The sequence below is a fragment of the Mauremys mutica genome, chromosome 2 (assembly GCF_020497125.1).
Source record: "Mauremys mutica isolate MM-2020 ecotype Southern chromosome 2, ASM2049712v1, whole genome shotgun sequence".
Lineage (NCBI taxonomy): Eukaryota > Metazoa > Chordata > Testudines > Geoemydidae > Mauremys > Mauremys mutica.
Genome location: NC_059073.1, coordinates 145,370,309 through 145,390,526, shown reverse-complemented (window position 1 = coordinate 145,390,526; position 20,218 = coordinate 145,370,309). Strand labels below are relative to the sequence as shown.

At 50.2% G+C, this 20,218-nt stretch overlaps 1 protein-coding gene across 2 annotated transcripts in view; it reads left to right on the top strand.

The window, feature by feature from the left end:
- TCF7L1 (transcription factor 7 like 1) overlaps positions 1 to 19,735 on the top strand; it is a 115,337-nt gene extending 95,602 nt beyond the window's left edge. The window contains exons 6-12 of one of the 2 annotated variants that reach the window (XM_045004750.1): positions 2,375 to 2,477; positions 8,758 to 8,841; positions 12,826 to 12,969; positions 14,196 to 14,355; positions 15,518 to 15,625; positions 17,394 to 17,454; positions 18,644 to 19,735. In XM_045004750.1, coding sequence (XP_044860685.1) covers positions 2,375 to 2,477; positions 8,758 to 8,841; positions 12,826 to 12,969; positions 14,196 to 14,355; positions 15,518 to 15,625; positions 17,394 to 17,454; positions 18,644 to 19,080 — 1,097 coding nt within the window. In that variant the 3' untranslated portion in view covers positions 19,081 to 19,735. The remainder of the gene's footprint in view (positions 1 to 2,374; positions 2,478 to 8,757; positions 8,842 to 12,825; positions 12,970 to 14,195; positions 14,356 to 15,517; positions 15,626 to 17,393; positions 17,455 to 18,643) is intronic. The other variant, XM_045004751.1, reaches the window with a different exon arrangement.
- Positions 19,736 to 20,218: the final 483 nt, after the last annotated feature.

Below are 20,218 nucleotides of genomic sequence, written 5' to 3'. Positions count from 1 at the left end.
AAGGAGCAAGGTCTGGCGGTCTCCTCCTTGAGAGTCCATCTGGCAGCGGTATCCGCCTTTCGTCCCTCCGTGGAAGGTCGGTCCATCTTCTCGAACCAGATGGTTTCCTGTTTCCTCAAGGGCTTGGACCGCTTGTACCCGCCGGTGCGGCGCCCTGCCCCGACCTGGGACTTGAACCTCGTGTTGACCAAGCTGATGGGTCCTCCGTTCGAGCCCTTGGCCACATGCTCCCTGCTCTACCTCTCGTGGAAAACGGCTTTCCTCGTGGCCATTACTTCAGCGAGGCGAGTTTCAGAGTTTCGCGCCCTAACGGCGAATCCGCCGTACACGGTCTTCCATACGGACAAGGTGCAGCTGCGCCCTCACCCGGCCTTTCTCCCGAAGGTGGTGTCAGCATTCCATCTCAGTCAGGAGATCTTCCTCCCGGTATTCTTCCCGAAGCCGCATGCCTCGCCTCGGGAACAGCAGCTACATACGCTCGACGTCCGTAGGGCGCTCGCCTTCTACATTGAGCGGACTAAGTCCTTCCGGCGTTCGCCCCAGCTGTTCGTCGCGGTGGCTGACCGCATGAAGGGAGATGCGATATCCTCCCAGCGGATTTCCTCCTGGGTCACTGCGTGTATCCGGACCTGCTACGAGCTGGCTCGTGTACCACCAGGCCGTGTCACTGCACACTCGACGAGGGCACACGCCTCATCTCTGGCCTTCCTGGCCAACGTCCCAATCCAGGACATCTGTCGAGCAGCCACCTGGTCTTCGGTGCACACCTTCGCCTCCCACTACGCGTTGGTGCAGCAGTCTCGAGACGACGCAGCCTTCGGCTCTGCGGTATTACACTCCGCCACGTCTCACTCCGACCCCACCGCCTAGGTAAGGCTTGGGAATCACCTAACTGGAATGCATTGGAGCAATCACTCGAAGAAGAAAAGACGGTTACTCACCTGTAGTAACTGTTGTTCTTCGAGATGTGTTGCTCCAATCCATTCCAGACCCGCCCTCCTTCCCCACTGTCGGAGTAGCCGGCAAGAAGGAACTGAGGAGCGGACGGGCCGGCTGGGGTATATATTTAGCGCAATAGCGGCGCCACTCCAGGGGGCGCCCAGCCGGCCCGCCGGGGTTGCTAGGGAAAAAAGTTCCGAGATGCTGTGCACGCGCGGCGCGCACACCTAACTGGAATGGATTGGAGCAACACATCTCGAAGAACAACAGTTACTACAGGTGAGTAACCGTCTTTTTGAGGGACCAGCTGTTAATTCGGCGATTCCTTGGCTAGATTGCTTGGCCTGACACAGCCTTTCTACCAGAAGTGGTACACATGGTTCCACTCCCAGCTTTCCTCCGCTTCTCCCCGCCCTGTCGGAAAACACTCCCAGCGAAGGAGTTGAGTGAAGCACCAGTATGCAGGCCAACCGCCTGCAGGATGTTGGCTGAAACACACAGCTAGCATTGGACAGGGAACAGACAGCCTGGGATGGTTTTTACCATCAGACCCTTATCCGTTCTCTTTGGCGAACATCTGGCCTGTTTCCAGGTGACAGAGAACACTGGTGACAGTACAAAGGGGATATGCCATTCAGCTCAAAGCACTCTCTGGTGGACAAGTGATGGTCCCGTGTCTGTTTACCAGAAGAGCGGCAGTACACTTCAGATGTGGGAGTGCCTACAAGTGCTCTCTCCTCTGACAGCTGCAAAACCAGGACAGTAGGATTTTCCCTGCTGCCATCTCACCCACACATCAGGCTTGCTTGCCCATTATGGGGTACTTCACCCTCCCTGCTTCGCCCACACCTTAGAGGAGCCTGATCCTGCATCTTGTCCAGGGCAGGGCTTGTAAAGACCTGGCTGTGGCCATGGGGCTTCTTGTTTGTGTAGAAATCAGCAAGTCCTGCAGTAAACTGATATGAAGAGCTCACACCCTGTGAACCAATGTTCTTCCTATGCCCCTGGCTTTCCCTGGTAACCAGCACAAGGCAGGCAGTGCGGGGAGCGGGGCAAACTGGGTATTAGCTTTGAGTCTCAGGTCCTGGCTGGGCAGCATTAAAGGTTGTTACGTGTGTGTGTAGGGGGGTGTCTTTCCTCCTCCTGCAGTGAGCTCTGTGCTCAGCCATCCTGCCTGGAAGGCCCCTTTGGGAAGAACATTTCCCTGTGTTGAGCAGACTGCCAGGAGATAACAGCTCAGAGTACCAGGACTAGCCAGGAAGAAATACCACGCCATGGTGTGGGAGCATGCACCCCCTTTTACAGAGCACGGTTCCTGCATTCAGTGTACTGGCGAGGTAGTGCAGGAGTGTGAGCAGCCTAGCTTGACAGCTGTGACCCCGGGATGCCATTACGGTGATTTAATGCCTGTTGTTTTTTTTCTCCCCCATCATAGGAATTCCACGACCACCTCACCCTTCAGAACTGTCTCCTTATTACCCGCTGTCTCCTGGCGCTGTTGGCCAAATCCCTCATGCGTTGGGCTGGCTGGTACCACAGTAAGGATCAAGATTCACCCTATAACCTTTCCCTTCCTCGCGCCTCCTGCTTCTCACCTACAGTGGCAGATTTCCCTCTGCAAGCGTAGAATTCTGCACCTTCCCAGCCGACTGAATCGGAATTGCTGCTGCAGCTGGACCATTCCCAGCTCCGTGCTGTTGTTCCCTGTGCCTGCCGTGGATTGGACCAGGTTCCACAAGCTTGGAGTGTCCACTGAGTTCCCTCTCACCTCCACAATCACTATTTTTTTGAGATATTACCAACAAAAACTATGTTAACCTATAGTTGGAGAGTGAAGAGCACGAGTCATTTAGGATCAAATACCTTACAGGGCTCTTGTGGGTAGCCTCCAGACCAGCATGAGAAACCCAGGAAATTCCAAGTTTAACTTTAACTTAAAAGAAATCCAAGCATGATAAGGTCTGGAAATGCAGATAGGCTATCCAAACAACCTTAACTCTGCCCTGAAGTGACACCATGTGATAGAATCATAGAAGATTAGGGTTGGAAGAGACCCCAGGAGGTCATCTAGTCCAACCTCTTGCTCAAAGCAGGACCAACCCCAACTAAATGTTGTGAGCAAGACACGAGAAGTCATTCGTCCACTCTACTCTGCAGTGGTTAGGCCTCAACTGGAGTATTGTGTCCAGTTCTGGGCACCGCATTTCAAGAAAGATGTGGAGAAATTGGAGAGGGTCCAGAGAAGAGCAACAAGAATGATTAAAGGTATTGAGAACATGACCTTTGAAGGAAGGCTGAAAGAATTGGGTTTGTTTAGTTTGGAAAAGAGAAGACTGAGAGGGGACATGATAGCAGTTTTCAGGTATCTAAAAGGGTGTCATGAAGAGGAGGGAGAAAACTTGTTCACTTTAGCCTCTAAGGATAGAACAAGAAGCAATGGGCTTAAACTGCAGCAAGGGAGGTTTAGGTTGGACATTAGGAAAAAGTTCCTAACTGTCAGGGTGGTTAAACACTGGAATAAATTGCCTAGGGAGGTTGTGGAATCTCCATCTCTGGAGATATTTAAGAGTAGTTAGATAAATGTCTATCAGGGATGGTCTAGACAGTATTTGGTCCTGCCCTGAGGACAGGGGACTGGACTCGATGACCTCTCGAGGTCCCTTCCAGTCCTAGAATCTATGAATAAATCATCCCAGCCAGGGCTTTGTCAAGATGGGCCTTAAAAATCTCTAAGGATGGAAATTTCACCACCCTCCTAGTGAAATGTTTTCCTAATATCCAATCTAGACCTCCTGCACTGCAACTTGAGACCATTGCTTCTTGTTCTGTCATCTGCCACCACTGAGAACAGCCGAGCTCCATCCTCTTTGGAACCCCCCTTCAGGTAGTTGAAGGCTGCTATCAAATCCCCCCTCACTCTTCTGCAGACTAAATAAGCCCAGTTCCCTCAGCCTCTCCTCGTAAGTCACATACTTCAGCCCCCTGATCATTTTCGTTGCCCTCTGCTGGACTCTCTCCAATTTGTCCACATCCTTTCTGTAGTGGGGGGCCCCCAAAACTGGATGCAGTACTCCAGATGTGGCTTCACCAGTGCCAAATAGAGGGGAATAATCACATCCCTCGATCTGCTGGCAATGCTCCTACTAATGCAGCCCAGTATGCCATTAGCCTTCTTGGCAACAAGGGCACACTGCTGACTCATATCCAGCTTCTTGTCCACTGTAACCCCTAGGTCCTTTTCTGCAGAACTGCCGCTTAGCCAGTCGGTCCCCAGCCTGTAGCACTGCATGGGATTCTTTCATTCAAAGTGCGGGACTCTGCACTTGTTTTGTTGAACCTCATCAGATTTCTTTTGGCACAATCCTCCGATTTGTCTAGGTCACTCTGGACCCTATCCCTACCCTCCAGCGTATCAACCACTCCTCCCAGTTTAGTGTCATCTGCAAACTTGCTAAGGGCGCAGTCCACACCATCCTCCAGATCGTTAATGAAAATATTAAACAAAACCGGCCCCAGCACCGACCCTTGGGGCACTCTGCTTGATACCGGCTGCCAACTAGAAATCGAGCTGTTGATCACTACCAGTTGATCCTGACAATCTAGCTAACTTTCTATCCACCTTATAGTCCATTCATCCAATCCATACTTTTTTAACTTGCTGGCCAGAATACTGTGGGAGACCGTATCAAAAGCTTTGCTAAAGTCAAGATATATTGCGTCCACTGCTTTCCCCATATCCACAGAGCCAGTTATCTTATCATAGAAGGCAGTCAGGTTGGTCAGGCATGGTTTGCTCTTGGTGAATCCGTGTTGACTGTTCCTGATCATCTTGCTCTCCTCCAAGTGCTTCAAAATGGATTCCTTGAGGACCTGCTCCTTGATTTTTCCAGGGACTGAGGTGAGGCTGACTGGTCTGTAGTTCTCCAGATTCTTTTTCCCTTTTTTAATGATGGGCACTATATTTGCCTTTTTCCAATCGTCCGGGACCTCCCCCAATCACCACGAGTTTTCAAAGATAATAGCCAATGGCTTTGCAATCATATCAGCCAACTCCCTCAGCACCCTCGGATGCATTAGATCCGGCCCCATGGACTTGTGCATGTCCAGGTTTCTAAATAGTCCTTAACCTGTTCTTTCACCACTGAGGGCTGCTCACCTCCTCCCCATACTGTGCTGCCCAGTGCAGCAGTCTGGGAGCTGACCTTGTCTGTGAAGACAGAGGCAAAAAAAGCATTGAGTACTTCAGCTTTTTCCACATCCTCTGTCACTCGGTTGCCTCCCCCATTCAGTAAGGGGCCCACACTTTCCTTGACTTTCTTCTTGTTGCTAACATACCTGAGGAAACCCTTCTTGTTACTCTTAACATCCCTGGCTAGCGGCAACTCCAATTGTGCCTTGGCCTTCCTGATTATACCCCTGCACGCGCAAGCAATATTTTTATACAAAGCTGTTGCCAAACTGGATCAGCCTTGTGTCCATCTACTCCAGCATCTTGTCCTTTAATGTGACCAGCACCAGATGCATTACAGGGAACGTGCAAGAGACCCCACAGTAGGCAGTTTTGGGATAGCCTGACCCCCACCCAGTGTAGCCCCTAATTGTAAAGAACGGGTTAAAACTGAAGCCTAAGATTACTATTCCTCCCAAGATGTTTGTATAATTAATTATCCCGTTTTCTATCTTGCTAAATTCTTGGCCTTGAAGACTTCCGTGGTAATGAGTTCCACAGGCTAATCACATGTGGAAAAAGTATTCCCTTTCCTCAGTTTTGAATTGTCCACCTTTCAGTTTTATTGAACTGTCCCCTTGTTCTTATGTTATGAGGTGGGGAAACAACGCCAATCATTTCCATTTCTCTTCATAGGAGAGCTTTTACCAGGTCATTAATCATTCTCATCACCCTTCTCTGAACCCTTCTAGTTCCGCAACTTCTTTTATCATATGGTTGCCCAGTGCTGCACACAGGATCCAGATGAGGCTGCCCCATTAGTGTCTGTAATGGCTTTATATTATTCTCCATCCCGTTCCTTATGCAGCCTAACATCCTGGTTACTTGTGTGACTGCAGCTGCACCTGGAGCAGAGCTCTCCATTGCGTTACACACACTGAAACCCAGGGTCTTTTTCTGAGTTGATACAGAATTCTGTAAGGTGTATTAAAGTGTGTTCTTTCAATGAGTATTACTTTGCATTTATCAATATTGAACTAAATCTTGTTGCCCAGTCACCTGAATCTGAAGTTCCTCACAGTCCTGTCTGGATTTAACCAAATACTTTTGTCATCTACAGATTTTACCCCCTCACTGTTCACCCCCTTTTCCTGGCCATTAATAAATATATTAAGCAAAACTGGCCCTGATACAGGGCCTTGTCGCCCCTGCTTTTAACCTTTTTTTGGTCCATTTATTCCTGCTTATTCTCCTGCTAGTTTTTGATCTATGACGATGTTCTACCTCTCACCGCATGTCAATTTAGCTTCTGTAGTAGCCTCTTGAGAGACTTTGTCAGAAGCCTTTTTCAAAGTTTAAATAAATGTCATCTTCTCCTTTATCCCCTACTTTATCGACACATTTAGAGAATTCCAACAGAAGAGTGAGACGCAGTTTTAGTGGGTGGGACACAATTTTATTTCAGAGAAACCATGTTGGTTAGACCCTAGCATGTCATGCTCGTCCACGTCTTATTATTCTGTTTTTAATTATTGTTTCAACAAATATACCAGGTACAGATGTACAGCTGACAGGTCTGTTATTCCCCAGATATCACCCTTAGAACCTTTTTAAAATACAGGTATAACATTTACAGCCTTCCAATCCTCTGGTACAGTAGCTGCTTTTAATGAGAGATTGCATAACTTTGCTGGCAGCTCAGCCACTTCATACTTTAACTCCTTCAGAGCTCTCGCATGGACCATCTGGGTCTGGTGACGTATTGCTTCTTAAACTATCAATTTATTTCAGCACCTCTGCTTCTGACACCTCAGTCACTAATAGCACCTTTATCCGTATTACCAGGCAAGAACGGGACCAGGATGGGTCTCTCTTCAACACTGATGCAAAAAAGTCATTTAGCTTCTCAACAATGCCCTTATCTTCCTTAATTGTGCTTTTTAAACCCTGATGATCCACCAGTCCACTCATAGGCTTTCTGCTTCTGATTTACTTATAGAATTTCTAGTATTTCATCTTTATACCTTTAGTGCTCTGCTTTTTGAAATCCATTTTAACCCTCCTTCTTATATATTGCCTCCTGTAACATCTATGATGATGCATTTTAGTATTTGTGATTCCATATTGGATTAAATTGATATTTAAAGACACAAGATTTTTTTCTTTCTTCCTTATTGTGTCATACAGGGCAGAATACGGTTGTTTGGGATCCCTGTGCATTTCTATTCCATAAAATGTTTGGTTTTCTTTTAAATTTAATCTTGCATTTGACTTTTGGGGGGTTTAGAGTGCTTGTTTTTGTGATCATTACATCAGCTCTGTAATGTATTTTACCCTGAATTGCTAATAACAGATATGAGTAACCTTGACTCCCTCTTAATGTAATTTTGTGGGTATTCCTTGGTCTTTAAAAAACTTATTAAAAATTGCATACCTGAATCCTAGCCAGGAACCCAAAATAACATTTCCATGTGATATTTCTAATGATTTGAAGATGTACAGTATCAGCCTTCCATATATAAGTAAACTTTCAGGGGAAGAGTCACTGGGATGCTGTTGCTGCCTTCGGCTGTTCTGGAGCAGCAGAAAGCAACCTGAGCATATAGGCCAGGTCAGCTGGCTTTATGGCAGCTTTGCATCACCAGAGCAATGAAGAGCAGCTGGGAAGGAACAGAACTGTCTCTCTCATATATTCCGGCCCCCTTCTCCTCCCCACCCCCCACACACTTGAAGAATTACTTCCTTTCGAAATGGCCACATCCAGCTGTTCTCAGCGGCAGCAAGGCCCCATGTTGCCCTCAGTTAAGATGCTCTCTTTTAAAAATAGATACCACTTCCCATTGTTCCCGGTAGGAGTGAAGCCAACGTGTCTTTGGGGAGAAAGTAAAACCCCTATGTTGTGGGTGTCAGGAGGAGGAAATGAACAGGTGGATAGAGACAGGAGTCATCTTTGCTAAGGGCAATCTGTGGCCTCAGTCCCATAGGAACAATGGGAGATGGTTGCCATTTGTAGAAGGGCATTTTCAGAGCAGGGACAGCCTTTTTTCTCCGTCTCATTGAGACCAGTAAGAGATGGGTAGCATTTTGCAAAAGGCCAGTTCTTCATGGAATGAAGTAGAACATTATTCTGCAGCCTCTGCTTAAGAAGAAACTTTCCGTTGTGGAGAATAATGGCAAAAAATGATCAGAAACCCTAAACAGATTCTTTAGATGTAGCCTATGAACAAGATTTCAGTTAGTTTTAACTGTGCGGGAGGTTTGAAGAGTCTTGTGTTGTTCTATTGTTAAGATAATTCAAGAGACACTCAAAAAGGACTGAGGGAGCTTCAGTTATTAAAGGACCCATTTTAAAGTTGTTTTGAACTCAAAAAAATAATGGATTTACTTGTAAATTCTCAGAGAACATATTCTGTGTTCAAAGAGTAAATGCTTTAATTTTGTGCAGGACCTGCTGTATTTGGCATACCTAACAAAGAGGGGGGCTCCTGCTTTAAGTACAAAAGTCAGCCTGAAGTACAGAGCTGTGACAGGCATCTTCAGAACATAATCAGAGGGGAACTGGTTCTTGTGGCTTCCCTGTGTGTGATGGTTTTTCTTCCTTTTGTGCTTCTAGTAAGGACTTTTTTTTCCCCCTTGCTCGTCCATTTTAGGCAAGGACAGCCAGTGTACTCCATTCCTCCTGGGGGATTCAGGCACCCATACCCTGCCCTAGCTATGAATGCCTCAATGTCCAGGTGAGTCCACATTGGAGCAGAAGGGATGTTTGCAGGGGTAGGGTTAAGTCGGGATTAGAATTAGAGAGTGCAAAAGCTTAACAAGACCCCCAGTGCCAAGCAGACAAACCCCCTTCCCTGTAGAGGCAGGGGTTGTGGTAATAGGGGTCTTCCTGGAAGAACATTTGTGCTGAGCAAATGGGAAGGTCTGTGACACAAACGCAGAAGAACAAAGAGCTGGGGAAAACAGGCGAAATTCTGCTTAACAACTAACAGCTTGAATCCCTGTGGCCCGCAAGCTGAATGGGGAAGGCCCCTGTCCAGTGGCTCCTGCAGGCCCCAGAGACGGGTCCTGTGAATTTGTCTCCACTCTCAGAGGCCAGGAGTGCTCCCATGTGCCTCTCAAAACCACTGAAATCTGTTACCTGTGGGAGGGGTTGCATCTCTGCTCTGTGGCAAGCGGCCCCCCTTTCCTCTGCCCGTCGATGGGTGTCATGTTGGAGGTTCTCAGGATGAAACTTCTCAGTATTTCTTCTTAGCAGCTTCAGTGGGGGGTTTCTTGTGTCACTGAAAAAAAGAAAAGTGAATACATGTTTTCCAGCCTTGTTGTGTTCAAGCCATTGTGGCTGAAGCCTACAACTAGTTGGGGTTGAGATATGCCTCTCTGCACACAAGACCAGCACGATTTATACCTTGCGTGACTAGCTGAAGGCTATTCTTTGAGGGGGAGCACTACCTTCCCTTTTTGCCAACCTGGGATTTGGGGGAACTGGGAAAGATGCCTTCGGGTTCTCCTTAAGAACGAGGCCTTCACTCCCCGTCCCAGAGCACCAAGAGAGAAGGACTGCCTAGCCTGCCTTCTGTGCATTGCAGACCTTCTCTGAAGCACCACAACAAGGCCAAGAAATTGCTGGATCCATGTTACACACTGGAAGATGATTGCCTTACTTTATACTAGACACTTATGGCACTGTTGGCTCACTGCCCTTACCTTACCTTGTGTCAGAACTTCGACACAAATTAATTGCTCCCCTACCCGTCTCTGCTCTGGCTCCCAGCTTGCGCTGTGTTTGGTCTCGTAATTACTAGTTGAGCACCATCATCCGTCTTGGATGTGATGCTGTGTTCTGAACAGTCTGCTGTCTTTGCAGTGGGATTGTCAGTGTCACTTGGGCCTTTTGGAAAATCCCATCCGCAAGAGTTTAAATATGGAGAGGCCTACATCCCCCAGTGGGATCGTCTGGTTCTTAGTCCTTTTACTCAGCATCAAAGAGGTTGGTTCTTTCTTCATCCTCTATTCAAGCTATGAGCTCGAGACTTTGGGCTAGACAAGATTTTGTGCTCATGTGGCCATACTGGCCATCTGTAGCATCTCAACATGTTTTGGGATCAGGTGAGTGGCTGCTCCACATCCACAAAGAAGGGCTGATTTCCCTGTGCACCTTTCTCTCTGATTCTCTCCAACTTGTGGTCACGAGTAAAACAGCAGCAGCTTGTAATGCAGGATGAGAATTCATTGGATTTTGTCCACGTCTCCGTGATGGAGCTGGAACCAGAGTAGGGGATGGTGACAGACAGAATCAGTGTGCCTGGTCAGAGTTTCAGGTGCTTGTTTGTTACCTTGTTTGAGAAGCTGGACAGCCCTACGGTCCTCTGTCCAGTCCCTGTCCATTTAACGAGTTATTCAATGTACTTGCAATTCCAAGACAAAGGCAGGGGGCCTTTGGGCACTACTTGTGTCACTCCAAGCAATTGCTAGGAGGCCTGATGAGTGTTAGCATTTCCGACCAGTCCTGGAGCAGGAAATCCTTTATTTGCTGTCATAGAAGCTGGATCATGGATGCACAAGCCTCACGTGACAGATGTTAGTCGTGTTGATTAATCATAGAATTGTAGGACTGGAAGGGAAATTGAGAGTTCCTCCCACGCTGAGATGGACCAAGTAAACCTACCCCCATCGTTGACAGGTGTTTGGCCAACCTGTTTGCAAAAACCTCCAGTGACGGGGATTCTACAGCCTCCCTTGGTAACTTGTTTCAGAGCCTAACTCCCCATGTAGTTAGAAACCTTTTCCTAATATTGAACCTAAATCTCCGTTGCTGCTAACGAAGACGATTACTTCTTATCCTGCCTCAGTGAACAATTGATCGCCACCCTCTTTGCACCCTATTATGTATTTGAAGACAGTTATCATGTCCCGCCTCCTCTTCTCTAGGCTAAACATTCCCAATTCTTTCAAGCTTCCCTCATCGATCAGGTTTTCTAAATCACTTAAAAATTTTTGTTGTTCTCCTCTGGCCTCTCTCCAATTTGTCTACGTCTTTCTTAAAGTGCAGTGCCAAAAACAGGGCCTAGTACTCCAGATGAGGCCTTACAAATGCCAAGTAGAGCAGAAGGATGACATCCTGTGTCTTATATATCATACTCCTGCTAATATATCCAAGAACAATATTTGCCTTTTTCACAACACCTTCATGTGACGGAGAGGTGTGCAGTTACTGTGGGGATGAGGGCAGTACCAGAACCTATACAGAACAATACTACATCATCCTGGACGGTGGAATCTGGGTGACTCTAACTGCCCACTGTGGGGCAAACTGCTCCCCACTATTACACAAGCAAGCTGGCAGACCTTCAAGGCTGTAGCCCAGGGCAAAACACTGGCAGAGGGGCTCTTACTCCACATCTGATAGTTCAGCTTGGGCAGGGTCAAATTGGGAAAACATAAGAACGGCCATATTGGGTCAGACCAAAGATCCATCTAGCTCAGTGTCCTGTCTGCTGACAGTGGCCAATGGCAGGTGCCCCAGAGGGAATGAAGAGAACAGGGAATCAACAAGTGATCCATCCCCTGTCGCCCATTCCCAGCTTCTGGCAAACAGAGGGTAGGGACACCATCCCTGCCCATCCTGGCTAATAGTCATTGATGGACCTATCCTCCATGAACTTATCTAGTTCTTTTTTTAACCCATTTATGGTCTTGGCCTTCACAATATCCTCCGGCAAGGAGTTCCACAGGTTGACTTTGTGTTGTGTGAAGAAATACTTCCTTTTATTTGTTTTAAACCTGCTGCCTATTAATTTCATTTGGTGACCCTAGTTCTTGTGTTATGAGAAGTAGTAAATAACACTTTCTTATCTACTTTCTCTATACCAGTCATGATTTTATAGACTTCAGTCACATCTCCCCTTAGCCCTTTTTTCCAAGCTGAAAAGTCCCAGTCTTATTTATCTGTCCTCATACAGAAGCTGTTCCATGTCCCTAATCATTTTTGTTGCCCTTTTCTGAACCTTTTCCAATTCCAATATGTCTTTTTTTGATGCTTTTCTAAATTATGCTTTCCTGGGCTCCACCACGTGCTCTGTAGTCACATGGTTTGAATCCCTTTGAGCTCTGTTCCTGATAGCAGCTGTGGCAGGATGGTTTGTGAGGAGAGGCAAATCTTCAGTAAGCAGATCCGAAACCATTTAGGGGTTTAAAAATGAAAATCCCACCTGGTAGCTCCCAGGGAGTGTGTGTTGGCAGAGGGAGAGCCTGTGCTCTGCATTGAAGCGATGGCACGTTCCCATGGAGAGCTCATTACAATAATCCAGGCTTGGGCTGGGTACGCATGGTAAGGTTCTGCATCCAAAAACCACCTTCATTCATCCTACCAGGGGTAGCTAGAAGCTCTCAGAATCCGGCAGGGACCCAGGACCCCTAAATTGAGGGAGGCTGATTTAATCCTCACCAGCCCGTCTCACGCACTACCAGCATTAACTGTGTCTTATTTGGACTCATTTCTCACCCAGGAGTCCAGCATCTGTAGACACTGGGTTATCTGCCTCCTGCCACGGGAAGGGTGTGGCCAAGGGGTAGGACGTTGAGGAGTCCCTGGGGGAGGGCATGTGCCTGTGGGTGGGGTGTGAGGAGCTGGGTACAGGGAGAGATTCGCACTGTGTGGCTGGGGCTGTTGCCTTTATTTGTAACATCTGCATCCTGCTTTTCTATTTCCCATGCTGCAGTCTGATGTCCAGTCGGTTTTCCCCCCACATGGTCCCGCCTGCCGCGCATGGCCTCCACCCTTCGGGAATCCCACACCCCACCATCGTCTCGCCCATCGTCAAACAGGAGCCCACGCAGGCCAGCATGAGCCCCGGAGGGAATTCGTAAGTAACTGAGCAGCACAGCTCCAGCTGGATGGGCCAGGTGACAAATGGGACTGGGATCTGTCCTGGGTGTCCTGAGTGGCCTAGATCTCTTGGTGAGCTGGATGCAGCCAAGCAACATGTGTTTCAAAATAGCAAGGTCACACTTCTAGGAACAAAGAATGCAGGCCACACGTATGGGCTGGGGCATTGCATCCTGGAAAATGACGACTGCGAGAAGGACTTAGGGGTTATGTTGGAACTCACCTGTTAACGAATGTGGAGGTTTTTCTAAAAGCTCTGCTCTAGTTCAAACAGGAATTAATTCAGGGCAGTCCTATCTATCACCTGTGCTATGCAGGAGGTCAGACTAGATGGTCACAGAGGGTCCTTCTTCCCTTGTAATCTATACATCTGGTTTAACACAATAGCTGGGCAAGGCAAGCTCTGTGGTGACGGGAACAAGAAAGGCTTGTTCACTAGACTTTCTGGGAAGCAGATGTTCCATGTGAATTCATTGCAAGCGCCAAGGAAGAGTTCTTCAGTAACTGCCTGGCTGTGCTCACGCCTGGTTATGGGCTGAGTTTATGCCAACTCTCTGGCCCTCTCCTTTGCGATGTCCCACTAGTTAACCCATGACCAACTAAGCAACTGCTTTGCAGCCTTGTTGTTCCCCTGGTTACTGCTAAGTGGCTGGTTCCCACCCTCCCCAGTGGATTACTGACAGGTACATTGATCACGCTGTAGCTGCTTGCCTCTTACTCCTTGTCTGTTGGATTTCTGCTTCTTTGACTTTCCATCGCTGCCCTTGCCACCATTTTCCTTCCTTCTTAGATTCGCCTTTCCTTCCCACTCCCCATCTTACAGCCCAGTGGGATGTTATACAGCTTCTCCCCTTACTGTGCTCTGCCAGCCTTGCAATCCTAGCCATCCCCTGGGATGTGCCCTGTGTTTCCACTCCCAATAAGCAGCCCCGCTCTCTCCTCTCCATCTTACCTGCGGTGTGAAAGACATGCTGTAAAATCCACCTGGAAGAATAAAACCAGAGGGTGACATAGTCTGGACAGGCTATGGAGGGGGGTGTCTGCAGTCACCTTCTCCAATAAGATGTGTCCCCCAGAGCTCTAGGTGTCTGGCGGTCATTACAAAGAGACACTACTGCACGCTGTGTAGCAAGGGGAAGCTCTTCTGCAGCGTGGCAACAGTGGGCGCTGCAGGTGTTTTACTGGCCCTTGTGATGGTTCCAGGAAATCCCCCGGCAGTGTGAAGAAGGAGGAGGAGAAAAAGCCCCACATAAAGAAGCCGCTCAACGCGTTCATGTTGTACATGAAGGAGATGCGGGCCAAGGTGGTGGCGGAGTGTACGCTGAAGGAGAGCGCGGCCATCAACCAGATCCTGGGACGAAGGGTAAAGGCGCCTTCTCCTCTGTCCTTTCTTCCCCATTCCCTAGTCTCCATGGGCCCAATTCAGAGGTGAGTCCAGACCCTGTCTGCACTGCAGAAATCAGTGCTGGGGGCAAACACATCCAAGTCATTATGCCAGTGCAAACCCCTAGTCGGTGCGCAGCACCTAGGTCAGGTAGGCTGGCTCCCTCTGCCTGTACGGCTGGGGTGGGAGGAGGGCCTGCTTTGGACCTGTGCAGCGTGTCTGCACTAGGGGCTGCACCAGAACTACACTGCTGCAGATCTCTTGAATGTAGACAGGGCCTTGGGCTCATTAGACAACCCCCTTCGACTCAGGCTCCCGTCTGCTTCCCCCAAGGTGTTTCCTATATGCGCTTGCACATCCCCTCTGAGTCTGAGGGGCTGGGAGTGTAGAAGGAAAAGCAGCATGTGAAGGGGGTAAGTGGGGCCCACCATAGGGGGTCACTGTTAGCTCTCTGCAATTTTCCACCTAGCCAGGTTCTCTTACTGGCATCCCTCCCTGTAGTGTCTGAGCGTCTCCCATGTAGAGCCCTGCTATAGCCACTCAGCTAACTGCAGCCAGGCCAGCCTGGGAAATGGGGAGCAGATGTCCTCTGTCACCTAAACACCGTGGAAAATCTGGCACCATGTCCTGCCTAGAGTGATCCCAGCCATAGAGACAGTGTGTAGCATGTTTTCTCACCTCACCAGCTGGAGGGATTGGGGCTCCTGGTTGGGAGCAGCATTGAAACAGGGAGCCTGAGCACCTGGGCACCTATTGCCTGTGAATCCCACGGAGCTCACTGTAGGCTGCACTGTCAGCTTGGTGGCAGCCCTGCTAGGACGTGGCCAGTGCACCTTGTGCCCCAGCTATTCTGGGCTGTGGGCGGCTGCCATCCATTAGAACACCCCTAAGGCTGCTCTGAGTTACACACTGAGCCCCAGTTCTGGGCTGTTGCTCCTGAGAGGTGCAGCACAGTGACCCAGCAGCTTCACTGTCTTGCTGCCACAATTCTGAGGAGCTGGTGAGGAGAACGACCACTTCCTCAGCTTTGGGACCTGGGCTTTGGGCAAGGGACCCAGACTGGTGAGTTCAGCCCTTTGTCAGAGGGTGGGGAGTAACCTCCCGCGAGTCTCAGCTCTGGCTCTCCTTTTCTCCTACCTAGTGGCATTCGCTGTCACGTGAGGAACAAGCCAAGTACTACGAGCTAGCCCGGAAGGAGCGACAGCTTCACTCACAGCTCTACCCCACTTGGTCTGCGCGGGATAACTATGTAAGTTACCACCTCACGTAGCTGCTGGAGGAACGGGAGATCAACACAATGACTTATCCCCTCCACTGCAGGTCTCGCTGGGTGACAGTCTGTGGACTGTGCTGTGCAGGTGGTCAGACTAGATGGTCGTAATGGTCCCTCCTGCCCTTGTCAGTCTATGTATGAATCTGTAATCAGGATCTGGTCCGAAGGGTCTCCAAATAGAGATGGGAAACTTGGGGCCAGTGCAATGAGAGACACTGCTGCTCCCCTAGCCAGTCTCAGGGTGGTCATTGGGTGTCTTGGGGGAGCCACGCCTGGATGTTGCGTAACCCCATCTGGAGGCAGCTGCCCTTGGTTCGCAATGCCCTGCTAACAGATGTCGAAGTTCATACAAAGACAGCACACCCGACGTAGGGCTGGGTTGCGGGAGAAGTAGGCTCCTGGAAACCAAGGCGTTTCTTTCCAGGTGCTAGACATACAGAGGGCCTGTGAGAGCTGTTCAGACCTACAGCGTGCTAATAGGAATGCGGGCTGGGGGGAAAATGGGCAATAACCATCTAGGACTAAAGAGGGGACTACTAAGGAGAAAATGGGAAATGCCTTAATGAAGGGGTGGAACAAACTGCCCAGAGCAGGGCCCTGCCGTTAGAGGAGCTGCACAGTGATGACACACTCCTGGTGGGGTTTTCGGGGAGGTGCTGCTGTCTCTTGCACAGAGGTTGAAATGAAATCAGACCTCCTTACGTGTGCAACTGTGCGTGAGGCATCAGCTCTCCCGTCTCTGCTTCTCCAGAGCTAGGAATTGTCTAGAGCTGGCCCCAGGTGCCAGATCGGGGAGACCCTTCTGGGGTGGGGAGGTGTGACGTTAAGGACTGTGCAGCACTAGGCCAGAAAACTTGCTGCAATTGACGCTTGGACTGGACTGGCCCCCGGCAGATGTGCTAGATGGCACCTAATGGGTCTGCTAATGTTCACGGTTGGGAGCCTGTGACCTGCCTCTAACCAGGGGTCTGTGAATGCTGATGCCAGACTTAGCAATAGAAGAGCAGCCCCCATTCTTCCCTTGGAGTGGGCAAAACTGGCCCCCAGGGGCCGTCCATTGCATCCTGCCCGTGAACCTGCTTTGGTGGTCCTCCCTCTCCCTGCCCCAGCCGTGTGACTGAGGTCAGCAGGACCCAGAAGGGGACTTGTGGCAGTGCACGCTGCGGATCTAGGCCGGGCTGGTGCTGTACCGTGGGGCAGAGTAGTACACGCAGAATAAGTAGCACATATCAAAGGCAAGGTCTCCTGACCTGTCCCTGTCTGATTTAGCAGCCTCACCAAGCTGCTCTTCTGGGGTTGACCCTGGCTCGGAGTTCAAGGGCCCCCAGTGATAAGCCCCAGGTTAATGCAGAAGTGCAGTATGGCCTCATGCCCCCTTCTCCAGAGAAGTCTTGTTCCTCAGTGTCTATTAACACTGCTGTTGCAGTAGTGCCAGCTCGGGTGAGCCCTGCTGCACTAGACACATAACACACGACAGGTCCCGCTCCAGGGAGCTTAGTGTAAAGAACACACCAGGTGGGTGAGACATGAGTGGATGGAGTGGGGGGTATAACTGCATGAATTGTGTCACCTCCTCCTGCTGCTTCTCACACTGCTTGGTCAGTGCTCAGGCCCTGGGGGCTGTTCCACTTGGTGCCCTGTCCTTATCCTGAGCCCTGCGAGTTCTCGTGGATCAGGGTGGAGAGGGTTGAGGGGTTTACTGAGAGTCAATGACAAAAGCTGCAAGTGGGATGGTCTTTTTCAGGGGAAAAAGAAGAAGAGAAAGCGAGAGAAACAGCCCCAGCAGCAGATCCAGGACACGGAGAGTAAGTACAGCCTGCTCCCCTCCTGTGGTCTGATATGGAGGGGAGGAAAGGCCGTAGGGCCAGCAGAGAATTCACCAACCATCCCTGACAGCTTTAGCTGCCTCATCCAGTTAGATAATTATAGCCCAGGAAAGTGAGCATGATTTTCAAAAGCACCTGACTGACTGAGGAGCCTCAATGGCCCTGAAATTCAATGGGATCCAGGAGCCTAAGTCATTTAGATGCTTCGGGAAAATGGCACCTTAACGCCCTAGGTGAAAGCACACTGAGGTGCACAGTATGAAGTACTAAAGCCACAGTTACAGTCCCCTGGGTCCCCTGCACTCTGCTGATGTTAAATGTCAGCAGTAGCAGTAGGACGTTGCTCTTTGCCCCATGTCAGCATGCTCAGAGTGGCTGTATTAGTGCGACTGGGTAGCAGACCGTTCAGTGCCCGACAACCTGCAAGTTGTAAGTACCTTAAGGTCTGGCCTCCCTGCAGCGTTAACTCAGGCTCTTAGGTGGGGTTGCCCCCAACCCTGTTCCCATCCCCATCCCCACCCCTCTCACCTGAGTGTGGTGGTGCTTCCAGCCTGGGCTAGCTGGCTCAGCTGGGGCGTGGGGTTAAGCCTAAGTGAGGCTTTCACTCGGGCTGGTAGCCCACCTACTTTGTAGTGAGGACACAGGCTAAATCACTAGTGCTGATAGCCCTCCATCGCCCTCCCCCAGTTCCCCGTGTGCCCAGAAGAACAGACACGTTCTGCAATTCACTGGGACAGAATCACAGAGCTGTTCAGCTGACCGCAGTGCAAAGAACCAGGCCCGTGTCCCCAGGCGTCTTAGCAACACCCACAGGGGAGTGCTGCACCAGTGAGGGGACACTTAACTTGGGCAGGGCTTTGCAGAGTGGCTGCTCACATCCAGGTGCCAATCACCCCAGTTAACCCCGCAGTGAAACTGTACCCGTGTTGTGCATTCACAGGTCTTTCGCATGTAATGTTGAGTCTGATAAGAGCAGGCTATTGAATTAGCATTGCCCATGAGCAACAACAGTCTGTTAATGAATCTGGTTCCAACCGCAGATGGGATTTGCACCCACCGGCTGTTTTCCAAGCCTGGGCAAATCCACAAAACCTAACCACAGGCCCTGGGGACCGGCTGACAGGGTCTTTGCAGTGTGGCTTACCGGTGTCTTTTCTGCCCCTTACAGGCTCTCTGGCCTCCAAGAGTAAAAAGCCATATGTGCAGTACCTGCCTATTGAGAAACCCTGCGATAGTCCTGCTTCCTCCCATGGCAGCATGTTGGATTCGCCTGCCACCCCATCAACAGCCTTGGCATCGCCCGCTGCCCCAGCTGCCACCCACTCTGAACAAGCTCAGCCCCTCTCACTCACCACCAAACCGGAAGCCAGGGCCCAGCTGTCTCTCCATTCAGCTGCTTTTCTGTCAAGTAAGGCTGCCTCCTCCTCCTCCAGCCTTAGCAGCCCATCGCCTCTTCTCTCCAGACCCATCCCGTTTGCCACAATGACCCACACGGCTCTCTTGACCTCGCCGCCTTCCTTTCCGGCTGCCATTCCTTCCCCACAGGCTGCCCTGGCAGTGCTGCAGGCCCAGCCGCTCTCCCTGGTCACCAAGCCAGCTGACTAAGGAGGAGCTGCCCTCCCCAGCCACCCCTGCTGTACATTGCTGAAGCCACAATTGAGATTCAAAAGCAGCCAAACCATTATTGGTCAATATTTGACCCTTTCTGAACTCTTTTGTAAGTGGACTCTGGAGGAAGGTGCTTTATGCTCAGAGCTGTTTCCAGTAGTCAATCTAAAGACCGTTTTTATTAAAAACAAACAAAAACCCCGCGCGAGCCAAGGCCGAGCGGTTTGTTCCTGCTTCTGCCACGTGGACTTGTAAAGATGGAGCCTCTCTATCTGGCATTTGCAGGGTGGTTGTCGCTAACTCTGAGCGGTGCCCACCCGGGCAGCATACACCAGCCAGCCAGCAGGGCTGCCCCATTAACAGCCATTCCCGGCGAGTCTCAGTCCCAGCAACAAAATAGAAACGCCGGACCCCTGCTGCAGAAAAGTGCCAGCTACCCTTCCCCCTCCAAGGGAGCGTACATCCCCCACCCTGGAGAGAGCCAAGACTCCTGCCCCCAGCCTGCAGGGAGCGTGACTTGCCAGGACGATGCCAGCACAATCTGCCCCATTTCCTCCCATGATTATTTGGTGGGGGGCGGGGAGCGGAGAGGGTTAAGTCTCTGGGGAAATTTCCCCCTCTAATCATGTTTTTACAAAGGAAATAAAACTGCAGCTGCAACTTGCTGTGTGAGCGTGTTCAATGTGGAGCCTTCCCCGGGGAAACAAATCCCCTCAGCCAGCATTTCTCCCCCTTGAGCCAGTAACACAGAGAGCAGCACCTGTCTTGGAAAGGTGGACGAGGGGGTTATCTGAATCTCAGGGTGCACTAAATACATTGAGAGATTCAGTCTCTCCATCCTCAGGAGATCTTTGCCTCTCCAGCCTATAGATGTCTCGTTATCTGGCAGAGAGGGGACATTTTAGGGACTTGAATTGCATCCCAATCTCCAGCTGCTTTAAACCCTGTTAGAGTGGGTTTCTCCACACAAGAGCCCGGCTAAGCTTCCATTGCTCTAGGGCCTGGCAGAGATGGAGGAAGGAAGAATCCAGCTGTGAACCCCTCACAAGACACTGATTAGGAAGGAGGCATCTGCAGGCAGTAATGCTCCAAACACCTGGGAGTTAGGGGCACACTTTTAGGAAGGCTGCTGGTG